Source organism: Mauremys reevesii, linkage group 4 (genome assembly GCF_016161935.1).
Source record: "Mauremys reevesii isolate NIE-2019 linkage group 4, ASM1616193v1, whole genome shotgun sequence".
In the NCBI taxonomy this organism is placed as follows: Eukaryota; Metazoa; Chordata; order Testudines; family Geoemydidae; genus Mauremys; species Mauremys reevesii.
Genome location: NC_052626.1, coordinates 108,670,797 through 108,689,251, shown reverse-complemented (window position 1 = coordinate 108,689,251; position 18,455 = coordinate 108,670,797). Strand labels below are relative to the sequence as shown.

General features: G+C 45.4%; 1 protein-coding gene across 10 annotated transcripts in view; it reads left to right on the top strand.

The window, feature by feature from the left end:
- Positions 1–18,455, top strand: part of BRSK2 (BR serine/threonine kinase 2) — a 470,664-nt gene that overhangs the window by 438,544 nt on the left and 13,665 nt on the right. For all 10 annotated transcript variants that reach the window (XM_039538093.1, XM_039538092.1, XM_039538089.1 and 7 more), the window contains 3 exons: positions 5,235–5,358; positions 8,185–8,365; positions 9,712–9,801. In XM_039538093.1, the coding sequence (XP_039394027.1) occupies positions 5,235–5,358; positions 8,185–8,365; positions 9,712–9,801 (395 nt within the window). The remainder of the gene's footprint in view (positions 1–5,234; positions 5,359–8,184; positions 8,366–9,711; positions 9,802–18,455) is intronic.

Below are 18,455 nucleotides of genomic sequence, written 5' to 3'. Positions count from 1 at the left end.
CTCATTCATTCAACAATCCCGATGATTGGCTAATATACCATGATATGTCTAGGTAATGCTTGTTTTTCTCTTATGGAGAAGTCCTAGTTAATTTATTAGCAATGAACCCTAAAAGGATATATCCTCAGCTGGTGTATTCATAGAATCATAGAATATCAGGGTTGGAAGGGACCTCAGGAGGTCATCTAGTCCACCCCCCTGCTCAAAGCAGAACCAATCCCCAGAGCCCCAGTTCAGCAAGGCACTTAAGCACGCATGTAACCTTCAGCATGTGAGTAGTGCCATTGGTATCAATGGAGCTAATCATATGCCTAAAGTAGTGCTCGTGCTTAAGTGTCTTGCTGAATCAGGGTCCAAATAAGGAGCTTGCCAATAGGGTTCTAGACAAATTACTGTAGAAATCTATTGCTTTTTAACAAAGAGTGAGATTCTTTCTTTCTTAACCAGCAGGGATAGAATTCTCTGTTAAACTTTATATGATCATTCAAAAAAAGCAATGGAAAGTGTATCAATATCTATTAAATCTTACCAGACTATTCCAAACAGGATATATATTGCTCTGTCCTCCAGTGACATCCCCTCCTTTCTCACTGCCCCCGAAACACACCTTCTTTTCTTATCCATGGCTGCCAATAACAGCTAATTGACTTCTAGCTGTTCCTTACAAGGAGCATGTCTTTACTGCTCACCTACACATCTCCAGAAGGATCTATAGCAATTCAGAGCTATGAAATTGGCCAACAGGAGGGCAGCTAGAATTCAGTATAAACCAGGGCAGACTGATTAATGCTGCACCATAGAAGGAACAGTTTGAAGTGGACATACGCACTGATGGGGTTGGGTCTTGAGAGACGTGGGTTCAATTCCCTACTCTTCCACAGATGCCCTGTGTGACCTTGGACAACTCACTTAATCCTTTTATGCTTCAGTACCTCCATCTGTACGATGGGGATAATCATATTCTCCTCCTTCCACCCTTGATCTGTCTTGTGTATTTAGGGCAAGATTGTGACTAAGGGCTTGTCTACACTACCCGCCGGATCGATCCAGCGGGGGTTGATTTATCGCGTCTAGTCTAGACGCGATAAATCAACCGCTGAGCGCTCTCCCATCGACTCTGGTACTCCACCAGAACGAGAAGGGCAAGCGGAGTCGACAGGGGAGCATCAGCTGTTGACTTACTACAGTGAAGACACCACGGTAAGACACCACTATTCACGTAGCTGAAGTTGCATATCTTAGATCAACCTTGCACAGTAGTGTAGACAAGCCCCCAGACTCAGACACTTGTGCAGGGAAGTAAGAGCCTGTTTTGGCCACAGAGCAAGGGGGAAGCCAGGAGGGAAGTGTGCCTCTGGGAGGTGAACAGCACCATTTGTCATTTTAAATGTGCCTGGAAGGAAGGGAATAGTCCTACTCTGGAGACTAGTAGGAGCTCTCCATGTGCCCTCTTCTGAACATATCAGAGGACGAGGCAGTAGACCACACGTGTCCCACTTCTCCCAGGATTGCCATGTCTGTGTTACAGTTTAAAAAAGCGTTTTTGCCCTCTGAAACAATGCCCACCCCGCACAGCATCTAAACCATGGCCCCTCCCATCACCTAGAGCAGTGCTTCTCAAAGCAGTGCTTCGGTCTGCGAGCCATTGGCTGCTGGTCCGTGGCAAGTTTCCTCATAAGAGCGTCGAATAGGATAATAATATGGCACCGGTCCCTGGCACATTGGAAAAAAAATTGCAAGTCCCCCATATCTGATAGCTTGAGAAGCACTGACCTAGAGAGGGCTTTCCAAGCATGTGAGGGCTCTGAAGACCAACTGCAGTGGGGGAACTGGGTCTCTCACCACCTGCTGGGCAAACAGCCCCTGATAGGTTTTAGAAGAAAGAAATAGTGAAAGGGTCTATAGCATGTAGGTCCATCACAAGAGAGCTGAGAGGGAGAGTTTGGTGGGTTTGTTACTGAGAAACCGGGGAGAGAAGTGAACTATAAACAATGAGAGAAGAGGTGAAAGCCTCAGCCCTTGTTATTTAACATGCGAATAGACAAAGCACTGGAAAATATACTGTAAACTGGAGAAATAACCCTGCAGTCAGGCTAGGGGATGGACTAGAAAGATGACCCTGGGATGTTAGGTCTTTTCCATTTCAAACTTCTACTGCTCTTAAAGCAACAAAAGTACAAGGCTCAGTTTTCACACGTGGGCATCCATTTGGTTGGTTTTACTCTGCAACTGAAGATCTCATGTGCTTCCCCAGCGGAGTCCCTCTACCCCAAGCCCCACTTTGAGAAGGAAACTGGCAAGGAGGTGAGAGGATTATTAGTGCCAATACCTTTTGTGCTGCAGGGAGGAAGGGGAAGCTGGACTCCCAATGCCAGCTTTCGGGCCTGATTCTGGGAGATGCTAAGCATCTCCTTCAAGGTGCTGAGTGCCCTTGACTCTTAGGAGCTTCAATTGGATTTCAGACCTTAAAGTTAAGTTCTACTCTGAAAAATGATGAAGTACAAATGGCAGCTTTTTACTTGGCAGGTCTGTTCCGTGGCTATTTGCAGAGTCAGATCTGCTGAGTTGGCAGAGAGAAGTCAGGTTATACTGTTATCCAATCCTGTGAGCCCTGCAGAGCCAACACAGCGACAGGGGAGTCAGCTGGAGTCTATTCCATCTTGTGCATCACCAACAAAATTGTTTACTGAATTCCAATCAGTTACAGGCAGGAAAGTATCGGAGGTGTCATTGGGGTCTTAAACTTGCCTAGCACAAAGCCTTTATTCCTGGTGATAATTCATGAGAAGGAAAGAACTCAGCTGGACCCTGAGATCTCAGGCTGAGTTTGCAGGGTTAATGGCAATGGAGCCCTTTTTACCTGTAGTCATTGAGAGACCAGTAAATATAGGGACCCACAAGGTGATTTTTTTTAATGATTATTTTACACAGAAGAGCCGTATTTAAATATTTACACCTTGGCCCACCTCAGAAGCGATGGATACAAGCCTAGGACAACCAGACAGTTTAAATGGATAACCAGGTGCAAACAGCTAATGAGCAAAAGGCCCTTGACATGCAGGGAGTGGTTGCCTCAGCTTTCCGGGGGCCTACAGAGTTGTTCTGTCGTTGTGAGGCACATGAGCTCATTAGTATGTAATTTCCTTTCATACTCTAACCCTAGCTTCGTAACGACCCATTTAAATGAGAGGCCCTTTCTCTTTACTGCTCCCTGTGGTAATCTTTGGCTCACTGACTTAGTTACAGCTGCCTATGAATATTTTAGGGAGTTATGGTTTTCCAACCCACTTTTACTGAGGAGGGTGATTTACCAAACTGCAAGTGAATCCTTTTGCACTCTGCTTTTGGTCACCTGGGGTAGATGGAAACAGAAGCTGATTAACACTGAGCTGTCTTCCAGCTCTGATCTTTCCTCTGTTTGGATTAAATGGGCAATAAAATGACAGTTCTGTGATGCATGGAGCAATCCAGTTGTAAGGGCTAAGTCCAGTTGATTTCAAGACTTTGTTTTCTATCCCAGATGTCGAGACTCCAAATGAGTTTTCCAGTGTGTTCCTCTTGCTCCTTAACCCGGGTCTGGCCCCAGGGAGCCTAGAACTAGCCAGTCCTGTTTACCCAGAGAAGCAGATCTTTATCCAGGTGCCTATTGCTGAGCTGTATTAATCCCTTCTCCAGATGTCTCTTTACCAGAAAGGCTTAAGGTTAGAGAAACTCTTCTCCTGTTATGTTGTGGAGCATTCTCCCAAGAGAAGTTGTGGAAGTCCATTGCTTGGCACACTGCAAATCAGACTTGACATGGTCGCTATAAAATATTCTGCAGGGAATAATCCTGCATTGGCAGGAAGATGGACTCGGTGGCCTAGCAGGTCTTTTAATCTCTAACCTCTATAGACAATCCATCCCTGGTGTAACTTGACTGATTCCAATGGAGTTTCCTCTGAGATTAATTTGACCAAACAACTCTATGGTTGTGTCACATGACTGAAGCAATCTTCCCCCTCCACCACACTTTCTATAGGGTCCACCTACTACTCTCAAGCCCTGGCTAACCTCCCATTGATGTAAATGACCCTGCATTTCTTCTGTAGTCCTTTTACTTTACTAGTGAATGTTGATGAAGCGGTGCTAGTGAAACCTCCTGAGTGGAAATACACATTTGATGATGCTGTCAGTATGAAAACAACAAAGTAATTTCATTTATGGTGCAATCAGCATTCAGTGCTTGAGGAAACAGCAGGTATTGGCCACTGTCTGTTAAAACCAAGAATGGTGGTTTGTGTTCTTTGATATCTCCCCCTTGAGACTTGGTAAAATTCACCCTGGGCAGAAGGCCAGCACAAGGGCCATGCATTCCTTAGATTCCTTAAGTGGGATTTAAGTAATATATAAGCCTTGTGTTTAATGATATAATAAGATACGATGGGCGGGCCATGTAGCACGGTTCACAGACAATAGGTGGACCGCAATCATTACTGAGTGGTACCCGCGAGAACAGAAAAGACCACCTGGTCAGCCTCCAAGAAGATGGGAAGATGACATTGTTAAACGTTTTGGACGAATGTGGAGAAGAAAGGCAAGGATGTGAGAAGAATGGTGGATGTGTTGTGATCGGCGCAGTCTTAGCGACAGCTGAAGACCAATCGATCCAGGTGATCCAGGTGATAAGCCTTGTGCTAGCCCTCTGCACGGGGTTGAATTTCACCTACTGACATGGCAGCTTGGAGGATTAGAGACACCCAGAACAATAAGGGTGTAATAAATATTGTCAACCCAGGAGGAGATTTTCAGATTAGGAGCTTCAAAACTTCTAGAAAACCTCAAGTGGGCTGAAACTGACCTGGAATGACCTCCAAAAACTCCAGAGTATCAGTGTCATCAGCACCCACCATGATGCCAGAAGGCACAGGAAGAGCCTTGCAGGGGATCTCTGAGATCCATACACAGATTTTATGTGCACTGTATAAAATGTCATATTGATTAGTGTGTTTGGTTAGAACTGCGACAGCGGCTCCTGGCTTTCCATTGCTGATCACACCGGGCTGCTGTAGTAAAACCACATAGTCCACAGTCTAGTGTCTGATTGAGTTACATCACATCACCCATTGTAGCAGCATCACAGTGTGATGACAGCCCATCGTCCTTGTGTCGTATGCATGTTTGTCCAAATGCCAGGTGTCTCAGAAATGCTTTTTCTGTTCTAACCCTACTCCTTCTTTCTTTTTTCTTCATGTCAGGCTTGCCAAAAAATCCTGGTTTGGTAACTTTATCAACCTGGAGAAAGAAGAACAGATCTTTGTGGTCATTAAAGATAAACCACTAAGCTCCATCAAGGCTGACATTGTGCACGCTTTCCTCTCGGTAAGTCAGTCTGGCCCGTGCTATAGACTCATCTCACTATTCAATTCCAAGGACATCCTAAGTCCACATATTCTTGGACGGGGCCCCCACATCCTGGAATTCCTCCCCAGTGTGTTCATTTCTGCAGCACATTCTTTGCTTATCTGCTTCCCACTTCAACCTGGCCTAATGAGTTACCAGATTTCCCAAGGGGACTTGCAAAGCGCTAAAATGAAAGTGTCTTCCATGGACCTGCCGATGCTTGGGGTTTAAATGCAGTTGGAGCTTAAAGTGCTTCTGCAGTGCCTAGAAAGTCAATTCCCTTAATCGACTGTTACATTAGATTTATGGCACATTATTTTCCCCTTCTCCTTCTGGGTCCCACAGTGATCCTCAGGATGCTCCCTCCATCCCTTGCACCAGGAGGGGGAAATCTGTCTCACATCAGACTTTCTAGTCTTAATTTTAAATCTCCCCTGTACTTGGCACACATAGAAGGCTCATTTTCTCCTAGGGCTGAAACATCTGTGGTTGGAGATGCTGTCTGTCTGCAGCTTAAAGTCTCCACACCTGGGATTTTGGGATTAGTGGGGGAGGGGGCATCCCTTCCTCCCAGACACAGGGGCCCTATTCTCTCCCACCCATAAGTACAAATGAAGAAAATGTAAATGAGAGTGAAATTGATTTCAGAGATTTTTTTGTTCTAAGGGAGTTAGGTACATTTTTTTAAATTTGAGATGGGGGTAGGGCTTAGTTTATTTTATATATTTTGCTATATGACATTGTTTTTCTGCACAAAGGCACTGATTTTTTATCTCTATTATATACCTGATGTAATGAATGCCATTCCATAGAGCAGTCAAGATCCCTGACCTTTTTTGCATACAGCACAGACCTGTAAGCATGGGGTATAACATAATAGTGAGCATCATTCACTGTAAATGACCACACATTTATTTAAACTATGCCTCTCCCCTACATGAAGTCCATGGATTCAGCTCCGCATATGGGACTGGTATATTGGCTTTTAGTGCCCAGTAGTCACTATGAATACCCCAGCTGCTCTCTCTCTCACCGCTAGCTTCCTAATTAAAGATAATGCAGCAATCTGCTAAATGAATCCCTAGGGCCAGATTTTCACAAGAACACCGTTCCTATTTAGGCGCCCAGATAAGTGGCCAGCTTGCTAAGATTTATAGCATGTTGAGGGCCGAGCCTATTTAGAATTCTGGCCCTGACTGTCAATGCCGGGCACCTGAAAACCTTGCCCTGAACAGTTTTGAAATTCTGGCCCCAAGCGTGAAGATCTTAGGAATACCCTAGAGATCACTCAAAAGTCTAGTATCAGAGGGGTAGCCGTGTGTCATAGGTCTCACCCCCACTTGGAGCTGTTGGGTTCCAATGTGGGGACCCGCATGTATCCCCCCACCCTAAAATCCTAGGGTAGGTCCCCTTTTTGCTGCCACCACCCGGTCGAATACGTGGGCCGGGACACCCCTGTTTTCCCCCCCTCCTCATTCCAAAGACGTTCCCTGGGGAAACACAGATCAACTCACAGAGAGAGAAACCTCCCCCCTCCCCTCTCTGCCCAGAGATAAGCTTGTCTCACCACCGAGAGAGAGTTTCTTAGCCCCCTCCCCCTGTATCCACAGTAGAGGGATTTAATCAAATCTTTATAGAAAGAATTTATTAAAAGAAAAACAAGAAAATACAGAATCTCTATGAGTCCAAGCTGGACACTCATAGGGTATAACCTTGCTAAGTTCTGGAGAGAATCCTCTCTCCTTCTCAGTACAAACAATACAGGCAGAATTAAGAATAATCAATAACAAACACACAGAATTGCAAACATAGGATTATTAGATGAGGACACCAAGTATCTTTCTAATACTCACTATCTTGACTAGAAGAAATTAGTTCAGAAAGGTGGAAACTTGTAGAGGACTTGATTAAAACATCTGGACCCTTGTAACTCCAAACGGCTACGAACAACACACACAGAAACAGAGAGAAAAAGTTCCCTCCTAGGAATTTTAAATTCTCTTCCCTGATTGGTCCTCAGGTCAGGTGTTCACCAGGTACTATGTGTTAACCCTTTACAGGTGGAAACTTAACCCTTAACTAACTATTCATGACACCATGTTAGTCTGGATCTGTAAAAGCAGCAAAGAATCCTGTGGCACCTTATAGACTAACTGACGTTTTGCAGCATGAGCTTTCGTGGGTGAATACCCACTTCTTCTTGCATCCGAAGAAGTGGGTATTCACCCACGAAAGCTCATGCTGCAAAACGTCAGTTAGTCTATAAGGTGCCACAGGATTCTTTGCCACTCAAAAGTCTGTTTCCTACTAATAGGAGACGGGGTAGTTAGGATCTTCACAGGTAAACAGTCCCTGTAGAGATCCCAGGTTCTGGTCCTGTTTATCTATCCAGTATCCCTTTTCCTGGACTCTCTTTGGTATCCTGCTTTGAATTTTCTACCCCCACTTGATATCATTTTTCACTGAGCTGTAAGGATATACTGGAACTGATGCTTGGGAGATGTCAAAGGACCCACTATGCTCAGTTGTACAGCAGGGGGAATTCCTAAGTATGTCAGGTACTTCACCAGTATGCATGCTTTAAACCTGGCTTGATCCGCAAAGTGCTGTGCATTCCTGTGAGGTGCTGAGCGCCTCAACTCCCACTGATTTTGCAAGAGGGCACAGCTCATTGGAAGGTTGAGCCCATAGGCAGCAAACCTTTCTCTCTCCAATGGCTGGGAAGTCCAAACAAGAAAGAGAGATCTTCTTAAATAGAGCTTTTGCCCTCTGACCATATCATCCCCTACTGCCACCCTGTTTCAGATTCCCAGCCTCAGTCACAGCGTCATCTCACAGACAAGTTTCCGTGCAGAGTACAAGTCCACGGGGGGTCCCGCTGTCTTCCAGAAGCCAGTGAAGTTCCAGGTGGACATAACATACACAGAAGGGGGCGAGGCACAGAAGGAGAATGGGATCTACTCAGTCACTTTCACGCTCTTATCAGGTAACCACGCAGTGGCTGCAACCTGCAGGCAGGGTAGCATTCACCCTGCCAGTGGGGAGGCCGGGGCATGAGGGCAGACCTGGAAGCAGAGAAGATGAAAGCCTAGAACTCAGGAAGAGCGGGAGAACTTGGGAGAGGAGGGTGTAGGGAAGAGGAATGACAGTTTAGACATCCTGCGGTTTGGGCAGCGATGGGCATGCTGGGAGAGAAAGGGAAGGTCAATGGGAGCAGCTACCCTCGAAGCAGATGCTGTCGTGGTCAGACAGACCGGTGTGCTAGAGTCGCTGCTGCTCAATGCGTTGGACTTGAAATGCTCCAGCTGTCCTGCCTTATTGTTTCAGTATAAGATGTGTCTCTGAGCAAGGTGCTGTGCGGCTTTTGCCCTTACCCAGAGCATAAGCAACAGGGAAGCCACTCTGCTGTCTTAGCCGGCCACCAGGCACACTGTGAGAGAGGCAGGCCAGTCTGACTCAGAACTGCAGAACTAGGCCCTTGACTAACCTGGATTCTCTTCTGGGTCCTCTCCTCCTCCCTCCACAGTCATACCTTTACCCCTTCTCCAAAGGCTGTGAGTAAATTCCCTCCCCAAACAGGTCCGTATCAAAGCGAGCCATCTCAATAGTGGCTGCACAAATCCAGGCTGTGCACCAAGACCAGAGCCTCCCCTCCTCTCTAGGAATGGCTCGTGTCACCTTCCCCTCCTTTTGACACACACTTGCTCCCCACAGATGGGCTGTCAAGTCTGAAGGAGGAGTCATTTCTGATTTTAAATCTTTGGGAGGAGGGGCAGGGGGACTAGACCTTCTGGAGATGTGGGCTGTGCAAATAGATTTAGGCTGTTATGCACCACTAGGTTACAGACAGGCTTCGCATTGGTAGGATGGATACAATTATTGCCAGTGTCCAATCAACCCCCATTAGAATAGATTTTGAATGGATTTGGCAATAGGAACCTTTAGAGGAGGGAATTGCTGTAATTCCCACTGAGAATCCTAATTCTGGAGGGCAGGGGAACCGTCTGTGGGAGGAGAGAGATTAAAAAGAGGTAATGAACCTCACATTTAGAAAACCAGCCCCCAGGGCATTTCAGAGACTGGGATGGGAAAGGAACATCTAAGCTAGACTCTTCCATGGAGTCCTTCACGTCATAGCTCTAAAGTGGTGGTCATTCAGTAGCTCTTCAGTCACACAGCAGCCCACAGACACACTATCAGTCTGATCATGGGAGAGGGGTAGAAATAGAAGGGAAGATGCTTGTTCTTCCTCCCCCTGTGTTGTGCCCTGTGCCTTATGCGGGTATTCAGCTCCTGCTCTCTCACCGCTGTTTGCGTCTTTTTCCCGCGCAGGTCCAAGCCGTCGCTTCAAGAGGGTAGTAGAAACCATTCAGGCACAGTTGCTAAGCACACATGACCAGCCTTCAGTGCAGCAGTTATCAGGTATGTTGTATTCACTTTCAGTGCTTTGCTTCAGCCAGGACATGAAGGTGAAGTGTCTCTCAGTGGTGGGGTGGGGGAGAGAAAATATGGGGGAGCACATCCCTCTGATTGCAACTAGAAAGTAGCTTCATTCAGACAGAACAATAACTCCCTTCCCCTCATCCACCCTACTCCTGCCTCCCACACTCCATCTCCAGTGTCCCAAGTGACTTCCCAAAGTGAGAAGCTCTTCCCACCTCCCACCCCAAGAGCCATCTGTACCCCCTCAAAGGAAGCAGAAGTTCCAGATTTTCTGTAGCTCCCAAATAACAGATTAAAGACCCCTCTAGAATGCTGTAGAACCCCCTATATCCACTCCTGGAATAAAGCTTGGAGCTGCCTTTAGCAAGAAGTTAAGAGCAAAGGCTTTCTGAGTGTCAGAAGGTGGCTCCCACCTACGGGTTGTGGTGTTAGACACCTGGCCCAGTTGATCTATTAATGAAGCCTTCATAGTGTATTCAGGTTCTGCAGGATCTCAGCTTTCATTTTTTTTTAAAGCAAGTTTCTAGCCCCAATGTTTGTTAAAAAAAAAAATCTTCTAAATGGGACTCTAGTGTAATTAATGCAATGTCATCTTCCTGAGTCTGCAATCAGCCTGAAATGGTCACTTAGAAGTGCGAATGCCCTCACTCCATTAAGCATCTTGGAATGTTCACTCTAGAGCCTAATGATGGCACTTTAAACTGTCAGCACTACCTCTCATTGCTGATCATTTTAAGAGAACAGAACAGGGGAAAATGTGAGAGTTGAAACCCCTGGGAAGGTTGGGAATTGGGAGTTACTGCAGGAAAGGAAATGCAGTGGGAGAAACAGAGGAGACGCAGAGAAAGGAGGATGGGAAAGGAAGACAAGGAAAAGGCAGAAAGAATGGGGAGAATGTTCCCATTTGAATGATGCTGACTCCATTAAGCACTGAGCAAATGAAAAATGTTAGTAACTAAAAGATCCGTATAAGGGCCAAATTGTCTGCTTGACCTTTGTGTAAACCTGCCATTGCCGTGAATGGGGGATTTGCTGTGGATTTAGGTGGATACGGAGTCCTAAATTTATACCCTGCTCCATGGATTATAATAAAAAATGGATTTTGGCCCTTTTCCAGAATGGGTTTGAAGCCCTTGCTCTAAACACACCTAACAGTGTGGCAGGTGAGTGAATTAAATCTGGAGACAGTTCCAGCTGGGAGGGCTATAGAGAGAGTTTTTCACAAGACAGTTTAGGACAGATATTTCCCACCTCTCCTCCTCCTGCCAGTATTGCCTAGCCTTTTCCCCAGAGTACTGTAGATTTCTTCACCACCCAAGAGCCACTAAAGGAGATGGGAATGTCTGGACGTCTAGAGCTAGATTTGTTTTAGGTTAACTTACTCTCAAGGAACCAAGTGCTTTTTTATTTACTGTCCAGTCTTACGGCATTAAACCAGACACCAGAAAGAAATGAGACCTTTCCCTCACCCAGCACCTTGTGTCCTGCCCTCTCCAGTGGGGTTGAGAGAGTTGGGTGATCAGAGAAGCATCCCATGGTGGAGATCTGGCCAGTTGAGACTAGTTCTGCCATTCCTCCTGCTGTTTGACTAAAGGTCCCTGGTCCTTGCCACTAAGGGGAAGAAATCCCTTATCCTCAGCTGAGTAAACCCTATTCAAGAAATCCATGACCTTGCTAACCAGCACCATGCCCTGGCCCTCTATGCTTCATCTACTGAGACTAGCTAGAAAGATTTAGACCATATTTTTCCCAAGTGTTTAAAGCAGCCAGGGTGTCCCCACTGGAGAGTCTTCTCAGTGACAGGAACAAAATGCATTTGTCTGCCTGAGAGGTGAGGGAAAGCGTTCAGGACAAACCATGCTGTGGGAAATGGATCCAACATGCGGCTTTGTTCTCTCTCTCTCTCACACACACACACATACTCATGAGGAAATCAAATTATAAATGCAGAATTTCTTTCCTCTGTCCAAAGCTTCACCAGAGTATCTCTCCAGAACAATGGAAACCCAGCCCGTTCCTTAACATCATCTCCATGTCACTGAGAAGGGGGGATTACATATAGAAATCTAATGTACAACAGGAACAAAATGGTTGGGCTCTTGTAAGTAAGAATGAGAATCCCCTGCAGCAGGGCAAGGGACAATTCCAGGCAAAAAGGACACAGGAGAGACTCCAAATCAAACAGTCCTGCAGCCAAATATTCTGCTCAGCAGGATGTGTGTGTTTCTCAATAAGGAGAAAAAGGATGCCCCTTGGAAAATTTAGATTGGCGTCTAGGGCCAGGAGAGAGGGAACTTGCTAGGGGGAAGGAGAAAAGAAGATTGTTTCCATTAAGATGGCAGCCAGCATCTGAAAGCTGGCAAGCCATGGAGCACCTCTCCCCAGCTGTACTGGAGCAGGTGAAATGCGATAAGGGGAGAGGAGACAGAGAGAGCAGTGACAGGGTCAGTGTCCATCAGGTAGTCCAAATGAGCTCTGGTGGGGCAGAAGAATTTGTCTTGTTGGGTGGCAGCCGTGACAGTCATGAAGTCACTTCCCAGAACCTACCATGGGATTAATCAACTCTCTCTGAGTGGAAAGCAAAGATAATTCTGCTTCTTTCCTCTCTTCCCAAAGCCTGCAAAGGACATGGGCAATTGTTTCAGAATGCCTGTCCACGGGGCTTGGGGATGCTGTGGAGGCAGTGTGCTCAGCCAGAGGAGTGTTACCCAGCAGAGCTGCAGGGAGCTATGCCCAGCCTTGCTCATTCAAAAGGATGGTTTGCCACAGGATGGCATCTTAGGGAGTATCAAGGGGAGGAGTTTGAATGGATTTCCCATGGCTTCGAAGAAGCTTAAAGTCTAATGATTGAGGCCAGCAAGACATGCTGGTCTCATGCTGCTGGGGTGCTGGTCACTAGGGGGTCTGCCTGAACATTGTTAACACCCCACGCTGGACATTGTCAGCCTCTCCTGCTGCATGAATTTGTCCCCAGAGCGTCTCTTGTTACCAGGTTAATGAGATCCATTGCGCTTGGCCTCTGCAGCGTGGTGCGGTGGTTCACTTAGCTATGCCTGTCTCCCTATCAGCCCTGATCATTCCAGCAGTTTTATTGCATGTTGGATAGCACCTTACTTCACTGGTAGTCCCATTGAAAACAATGTGACTCGTGGAGTATGGTGCAGCCTAGCTTGCTGCCACACACCTACCAACTATGAAGCCGTGTCCCCTGACATCCAGGCCAGATGCTGTTATAGGTGGGGCCATTGGAACAAAAATGTATAAAGTGAGAGAGGTGTGGGAGGATCAGTTACAACAGCTTTATTTTAGAGCAGGATTACCCATCACTGAAGGTGTCTCCAGTTCCATCAGCGTCAGTGAGGACTTGTAAGCTCATGCTGCTGATGTTTATTCTCTCTCCTGACCCTCTTTGATCCACTAAGTGACATGCCAGCCCACTAAACCAGCTGGCCTGGGTTTCAGAACAGGACTCACTTTTCTCTGTCTCTCATTTCCCTGAGCTCACATTAGCATTTGTAGATGTTGCAGTGTGTGTGTGTCTCTCTCTCTGGTATAAGTGGGTGTGTTGCTGTATCACACCTCTGCACCCTCTGGTCTCACTCCCCAGGTAGTATCCTCCCTTCATACCCTCATTCTGCTTCTTGGGACTCACTTTGTTTATTCCCTCTCAGCAACTCTGAAGCAAGAAAATACACACACACCCCAAATTAAATACATAGATGAATGAACTCCATAGTAGAAATTAAATTAATATAGTAAAAATCCATTCAGCATCAGAAACAGAGTCCAACTGGCCAATGTCAGTCCAACACACTCCCCCAGGCAGTGCAGGGAATCAATGCCTGTATATTCTAACTTCTGGGACAACAGCAACATCAATAAATCCATTATGCTCTGCCCTGCCCTGGAAGGACCACTCTCTCCTGTTTCGACAGAGAAGAATACCATCTCCATGGGCATTCAGCCTTGATCCCACTCCACACACTGCTCCACCTGCCGTACCCAAACTTGACCTAGACAAGACCACCCTCTGCTGGAACAAAAGAATCCTCGGGGGGGGGGGGAAACTCTCAGCTCTTTGCCTTTGTCTCCATCCAGTACAATCTCTGCTAAAGTAACTTAGATAATTTTTTCACATCTTACTTTCCTCTGATGCATTCTTACAAAGGAATAATAAATACAGATGGTAAGTGGAGAACTAACAGTGATCATTTCACTGTACATCAGTTTTCCCCTCATTAGCATTGACTTCCCTTCCTTAGGCTTGTTTCTGGAGACGGGAATTCTCCACATACCCTTTTGTCCCATATTCTGGGCAAACAGCATTGCATCTCTGCCGTAGACTTGCTGCTTCTTTGTTTACTTTTTTCTACTTTATATCAGTTTTTAACTCATTGGTAACTGATGATTTCAGAGCGTCTCAGTGTGGCAGCTGAAAATTCCAGTGCCCAACATCAGAGTTAACGACCTACACACACACCCCCACACACACAACCTCAAAATAAAGCCTGTGTGGATGCTTTCTGCCATATCTCTGTACTTATAACCAGCATATACATATGCAGTCTCCTGTTGTACTGATATATGTACTGTGCAGAATAAATGATGCTTAGCTGACTGAAATAGCTTTATTAGTTTATAGGCTTTTATAGCTGTGCACTCACATTTTGCCCAGGAGCTGTAACAAACTGAAAGATTACCTAGGAAGATGGATATGAAACTTGGAACATCCAAATGTGAAAAAGGAATTGCAGATTCTCATCATCAGTCTAGAAAGACTGAGTAAATAACAACTGAGGAATTTACAAGGAAGTAATTCCACCAAGGGGGTTCTGGTGACGATCTAAACCATAAGCCTGAAATTCAAGCATCCAGATCCTTGATGAGAGAACAATATACTTCAGACAAGCACCCAAAAGCTGGGAAACATACTTGAACTGCTTTGGAGCTGAGCAAGCTAATGGCAATCAAGGGCACTCAGCACCTTGCAGGAGATGCTCAGCACTTGGTAGGATCAGGTCCTTGATCTGGAAATCTCACAGCCACAGTCTCTTGCCTGATGTTTCCTGGATTAGCAGAAATCAGAAATACCAGGAAACCGGACTTTTTTGCAGGCAAATATAGGAAGTGAGAAACATATGAGAATGTAAAGAAAAAAGGAAAGAGTGAAAGAAAAGTTAAGAGAACTTCATCAATATAATAATAATAATAAAAAAATAAGGTTCAGGGCTGCTCTGAATTTTGATGCAAACCAGTTTATCCATATCCTCATGAAACACACTGGATTTGATTTATAACAGGGTCTTTGTTAAATCAGAAATCTGATTGACTGCAGGAGTCTCTGTGGTGTAAGGAATACCCAAGAGCACCAGCACAGATATTATTTTTTAATTAACATCTATTGTACACTTTAAGAAGTGCAGTTACATGACATACCCACACTTCTCAGATAGCTGAAGACACTTGGAATTGGGCCTCATTTGCCACACAAAAGATCTGAACAGTGCAGGCATCGGGTTCTGGATTATTATCTATGGACAGAAAACCAGCTGCGGACAGTTTGCTGGGTTGGTTTTCGTTAAATGTTCTATGGATAAAAATGCTATTTTTAGGTTGTGAAACTTTTTTCATCTAGAATATTTATTAGGACAAACATTACAATATGATAGAAATGACTGAAACTATTCAAACGGTTTTTATAAGGGAGACAGGGAAAGGATTTTTAACCACTCAGTATTTAACTGATGTCCTCTGAACTACAGTTTCCAGAATGCATCTGTATGGTGTTCTTTAAAAAAACCCACCTGATAATGCATGAGGCAGGCATCAGAACTAAATATGGTTTCCTATGCAATTACAGGTACTATACAACATATAGAAATGCAGGTACTATAGTTTTGGATGAACATTTTCAAGAAACAAAATGAGTTATTTGTTTTTGCCCTCCAGATATTTTTCCATGCGCCTGTAATTCCAAGAGTTTTTGCATTTTTCCCTATCTATCACATAAAGGTCTATAACCTGCAATTAATATTTTTGAAACAAAAATATTATATAATGCCTAAGATATTAAAGTTCAAATTGCATCCACAAGGCCACATTACATTTTGTGTGTGTGTGGGTGTGGATTTGTCTTCTTGCATTCGATTCACTAAATTAATATATTTACATCAATTAAACAATTAGATTTAAATCAGATTGCAAAACCATCTTTGATAACTGATCACAAACGACTTTTAAAAAATAAGCAGTATTTGCACAAAATATCCATTGAAAGGAATATTAAGTTTTTGGGCCAAATCCACAAATGCATGGAAATATCCATTTCACTGGAGAACCCCACCCCCAAGATCTAATCCCTAAAAGCATTAACCCAAATATGCCCCTTTGTGTGTGGAGTGTTGGCAGCTGAGGGTCCAGTCCAATTCCCTTGGAAGTCCATGGAAGTCTTGAAGTCAGTGGGAGTTGGATCAGCACTTAAAAGCATGGACATTCCCATATAAGAATTGGTTTTCAGTTCTTTAAAGGACTGGATCTGCTAATCATTGACTAAATTCCCTGAGCTTTAGCAATAGGTGGTGAATGCTCCCAACGGCTAAGGGCTGGTCCACACTAAGAAGCGGGGTCGAACTAGGGTACGCAAATTCAGCTACGTGAATAGCGTAGCTGAATTCGAAGTACCCTAGTTCGAACTACTCACCCGTCCAGACGCCGCGGAATCGAAGTCCGCGGCTCCAAGGTCGACTCCGCCACCGCCTTTTGCAGTGGTGGAGTACCGGAGTTCGAACTATCGCTTCTGGAGTTCGAACTATCGCGTCCAGATTAGACGCGATAGTTCGAACTCCGAGAAGTCGAACTCACCGCGTCGACCCGGCTCGTAAGTGTAGACTAGCGCTAAGAAGAAGGGGAATAGACCATTACACATCAGAGGCCTGATCTAATACCAACTGAAATCAGTGGAACTTTTCCATGGATATCATTGGGCTTTGGATCAAGGCCTGTGAGGCATATTCATCCCTGGTATTATTCCACTGGCTTTCAGGGCAGTTAAACTGAAGATGGATCCGGCTCAGCTAATGTAAAAACATTTTTTCTGAGGTCCTGCAACATCCCTTAAGCACTCAGAGCCAAATTCATCCCTAATGTAAATCCATTGGTCAGTGGATTTATTCCAGGGAATAAATTATGCCCTGTGGGCCTCAGTTTCCTCATAGATAGAATGGGGATAATAAAATTAAGCTACCTCCCAGGACTGTCGTAAGGATTAACGTTTGTATGGCACTTTGAATAGGTAGAACACTATGGCATAGAAATCCTAAAGGTTATCCTCCTCCAGCCCCATTTGGATCACTGGTCCTGAGTAATGTCCCAGCATGCAATTGTGTGGGTGACATTACTTCAACCAGAGAATACAGGTGGGGCCTGTCCCTGCTCTGTGGGGGGGCATGTGAGCACCATAGTTTGATTATATGGTGCAATTTTGTGAAGATTGTAATAGAGATGGGCCTGAATCAAAACCTGGGAGTTGGCAATCTGGCTCCAGATTCTAGGGCTCAGTCCCATCACTGGTTTGGAATATTATTTAATATCCAAAGGGTATAAAATATCATTAAAAAGAAAACCTTTGTAAGTCACATAGTAAAACAGGCACATATCTGGCAAACACCCCTCACCCCAATCCTCTCTGGGGTCAGAGGTGTCCCTCAGAACAAGAGCAGGCAATGCAGGCGGGGCTGGATATTGTGGTTGGAGGTATCTGCTATTGGAAGCCTTGGGCACAGTTTGCAGCAGCTGAGGGAGTTCTGTCCAAACCGTTTGCAGACTCACCTTTGATATCCTAGTAAATTCTAAATTTTGTTATGTCATTGCAGTGAGGAACATGATTTGTGCAGCACATACATAGGAATACATCTAACTCCTACCCTTGCCCTGTCAAGGGCAGGATGGCCAAGGACCCTAAAGGACAATTAAACCTCCTGGCCTCCTCACATGCCTGATCCCCTTCTCTTTGTCCCATACTCCCTTCCCTTATGCCCTAGGTCTCCATCACAATCCCTGCCCACTCCTCCTAGGCCCTCTCATACACCCTATTTTTCCTCCACTCCCTGATCCCTTCCTTTTTTCCCTCGTCCCCAGTCCTAAACCTTTTTCAGGAGCCTCCCATGCCTGGTGGATATTATTTCTCTGACACCTCTGCCAGCCATACTCTAACCTTTGTGTTGGGGATCTCTGGAAGTTCTTCTCTGCTGCTCCGACCAGTGCCAATGGACCCAAAATGCTCTCCCTTTTCCATGGTCTCTAGAAAACACCTATTGTGATCTCCCCACCTTGCTTAGCATCAGGGGAGCATTTTATTCAGGCACATGGTGTCCTCTACATTCTTTTTTAATTACTTTTCTCAGGATTCTGGGGAAAGGGGAGCTGACAGATTATCCAGGCCTGCCCCCTTCTTGGCTGGCATCAGGAAGCCTATCACTTTGGTATCTAAGTGCTGGTAGAGAGTCAGAGCAAGAAGAGAACTTAAACTGAATTAAGTGCATTAGAAATCATCTAGCTGCTTGGCAGACAGTGGGCGCTCAGGATTGCCCAGCCTTCTGAAACCATCCCCCTGGGTTCTGATCATGGTTCTCGAA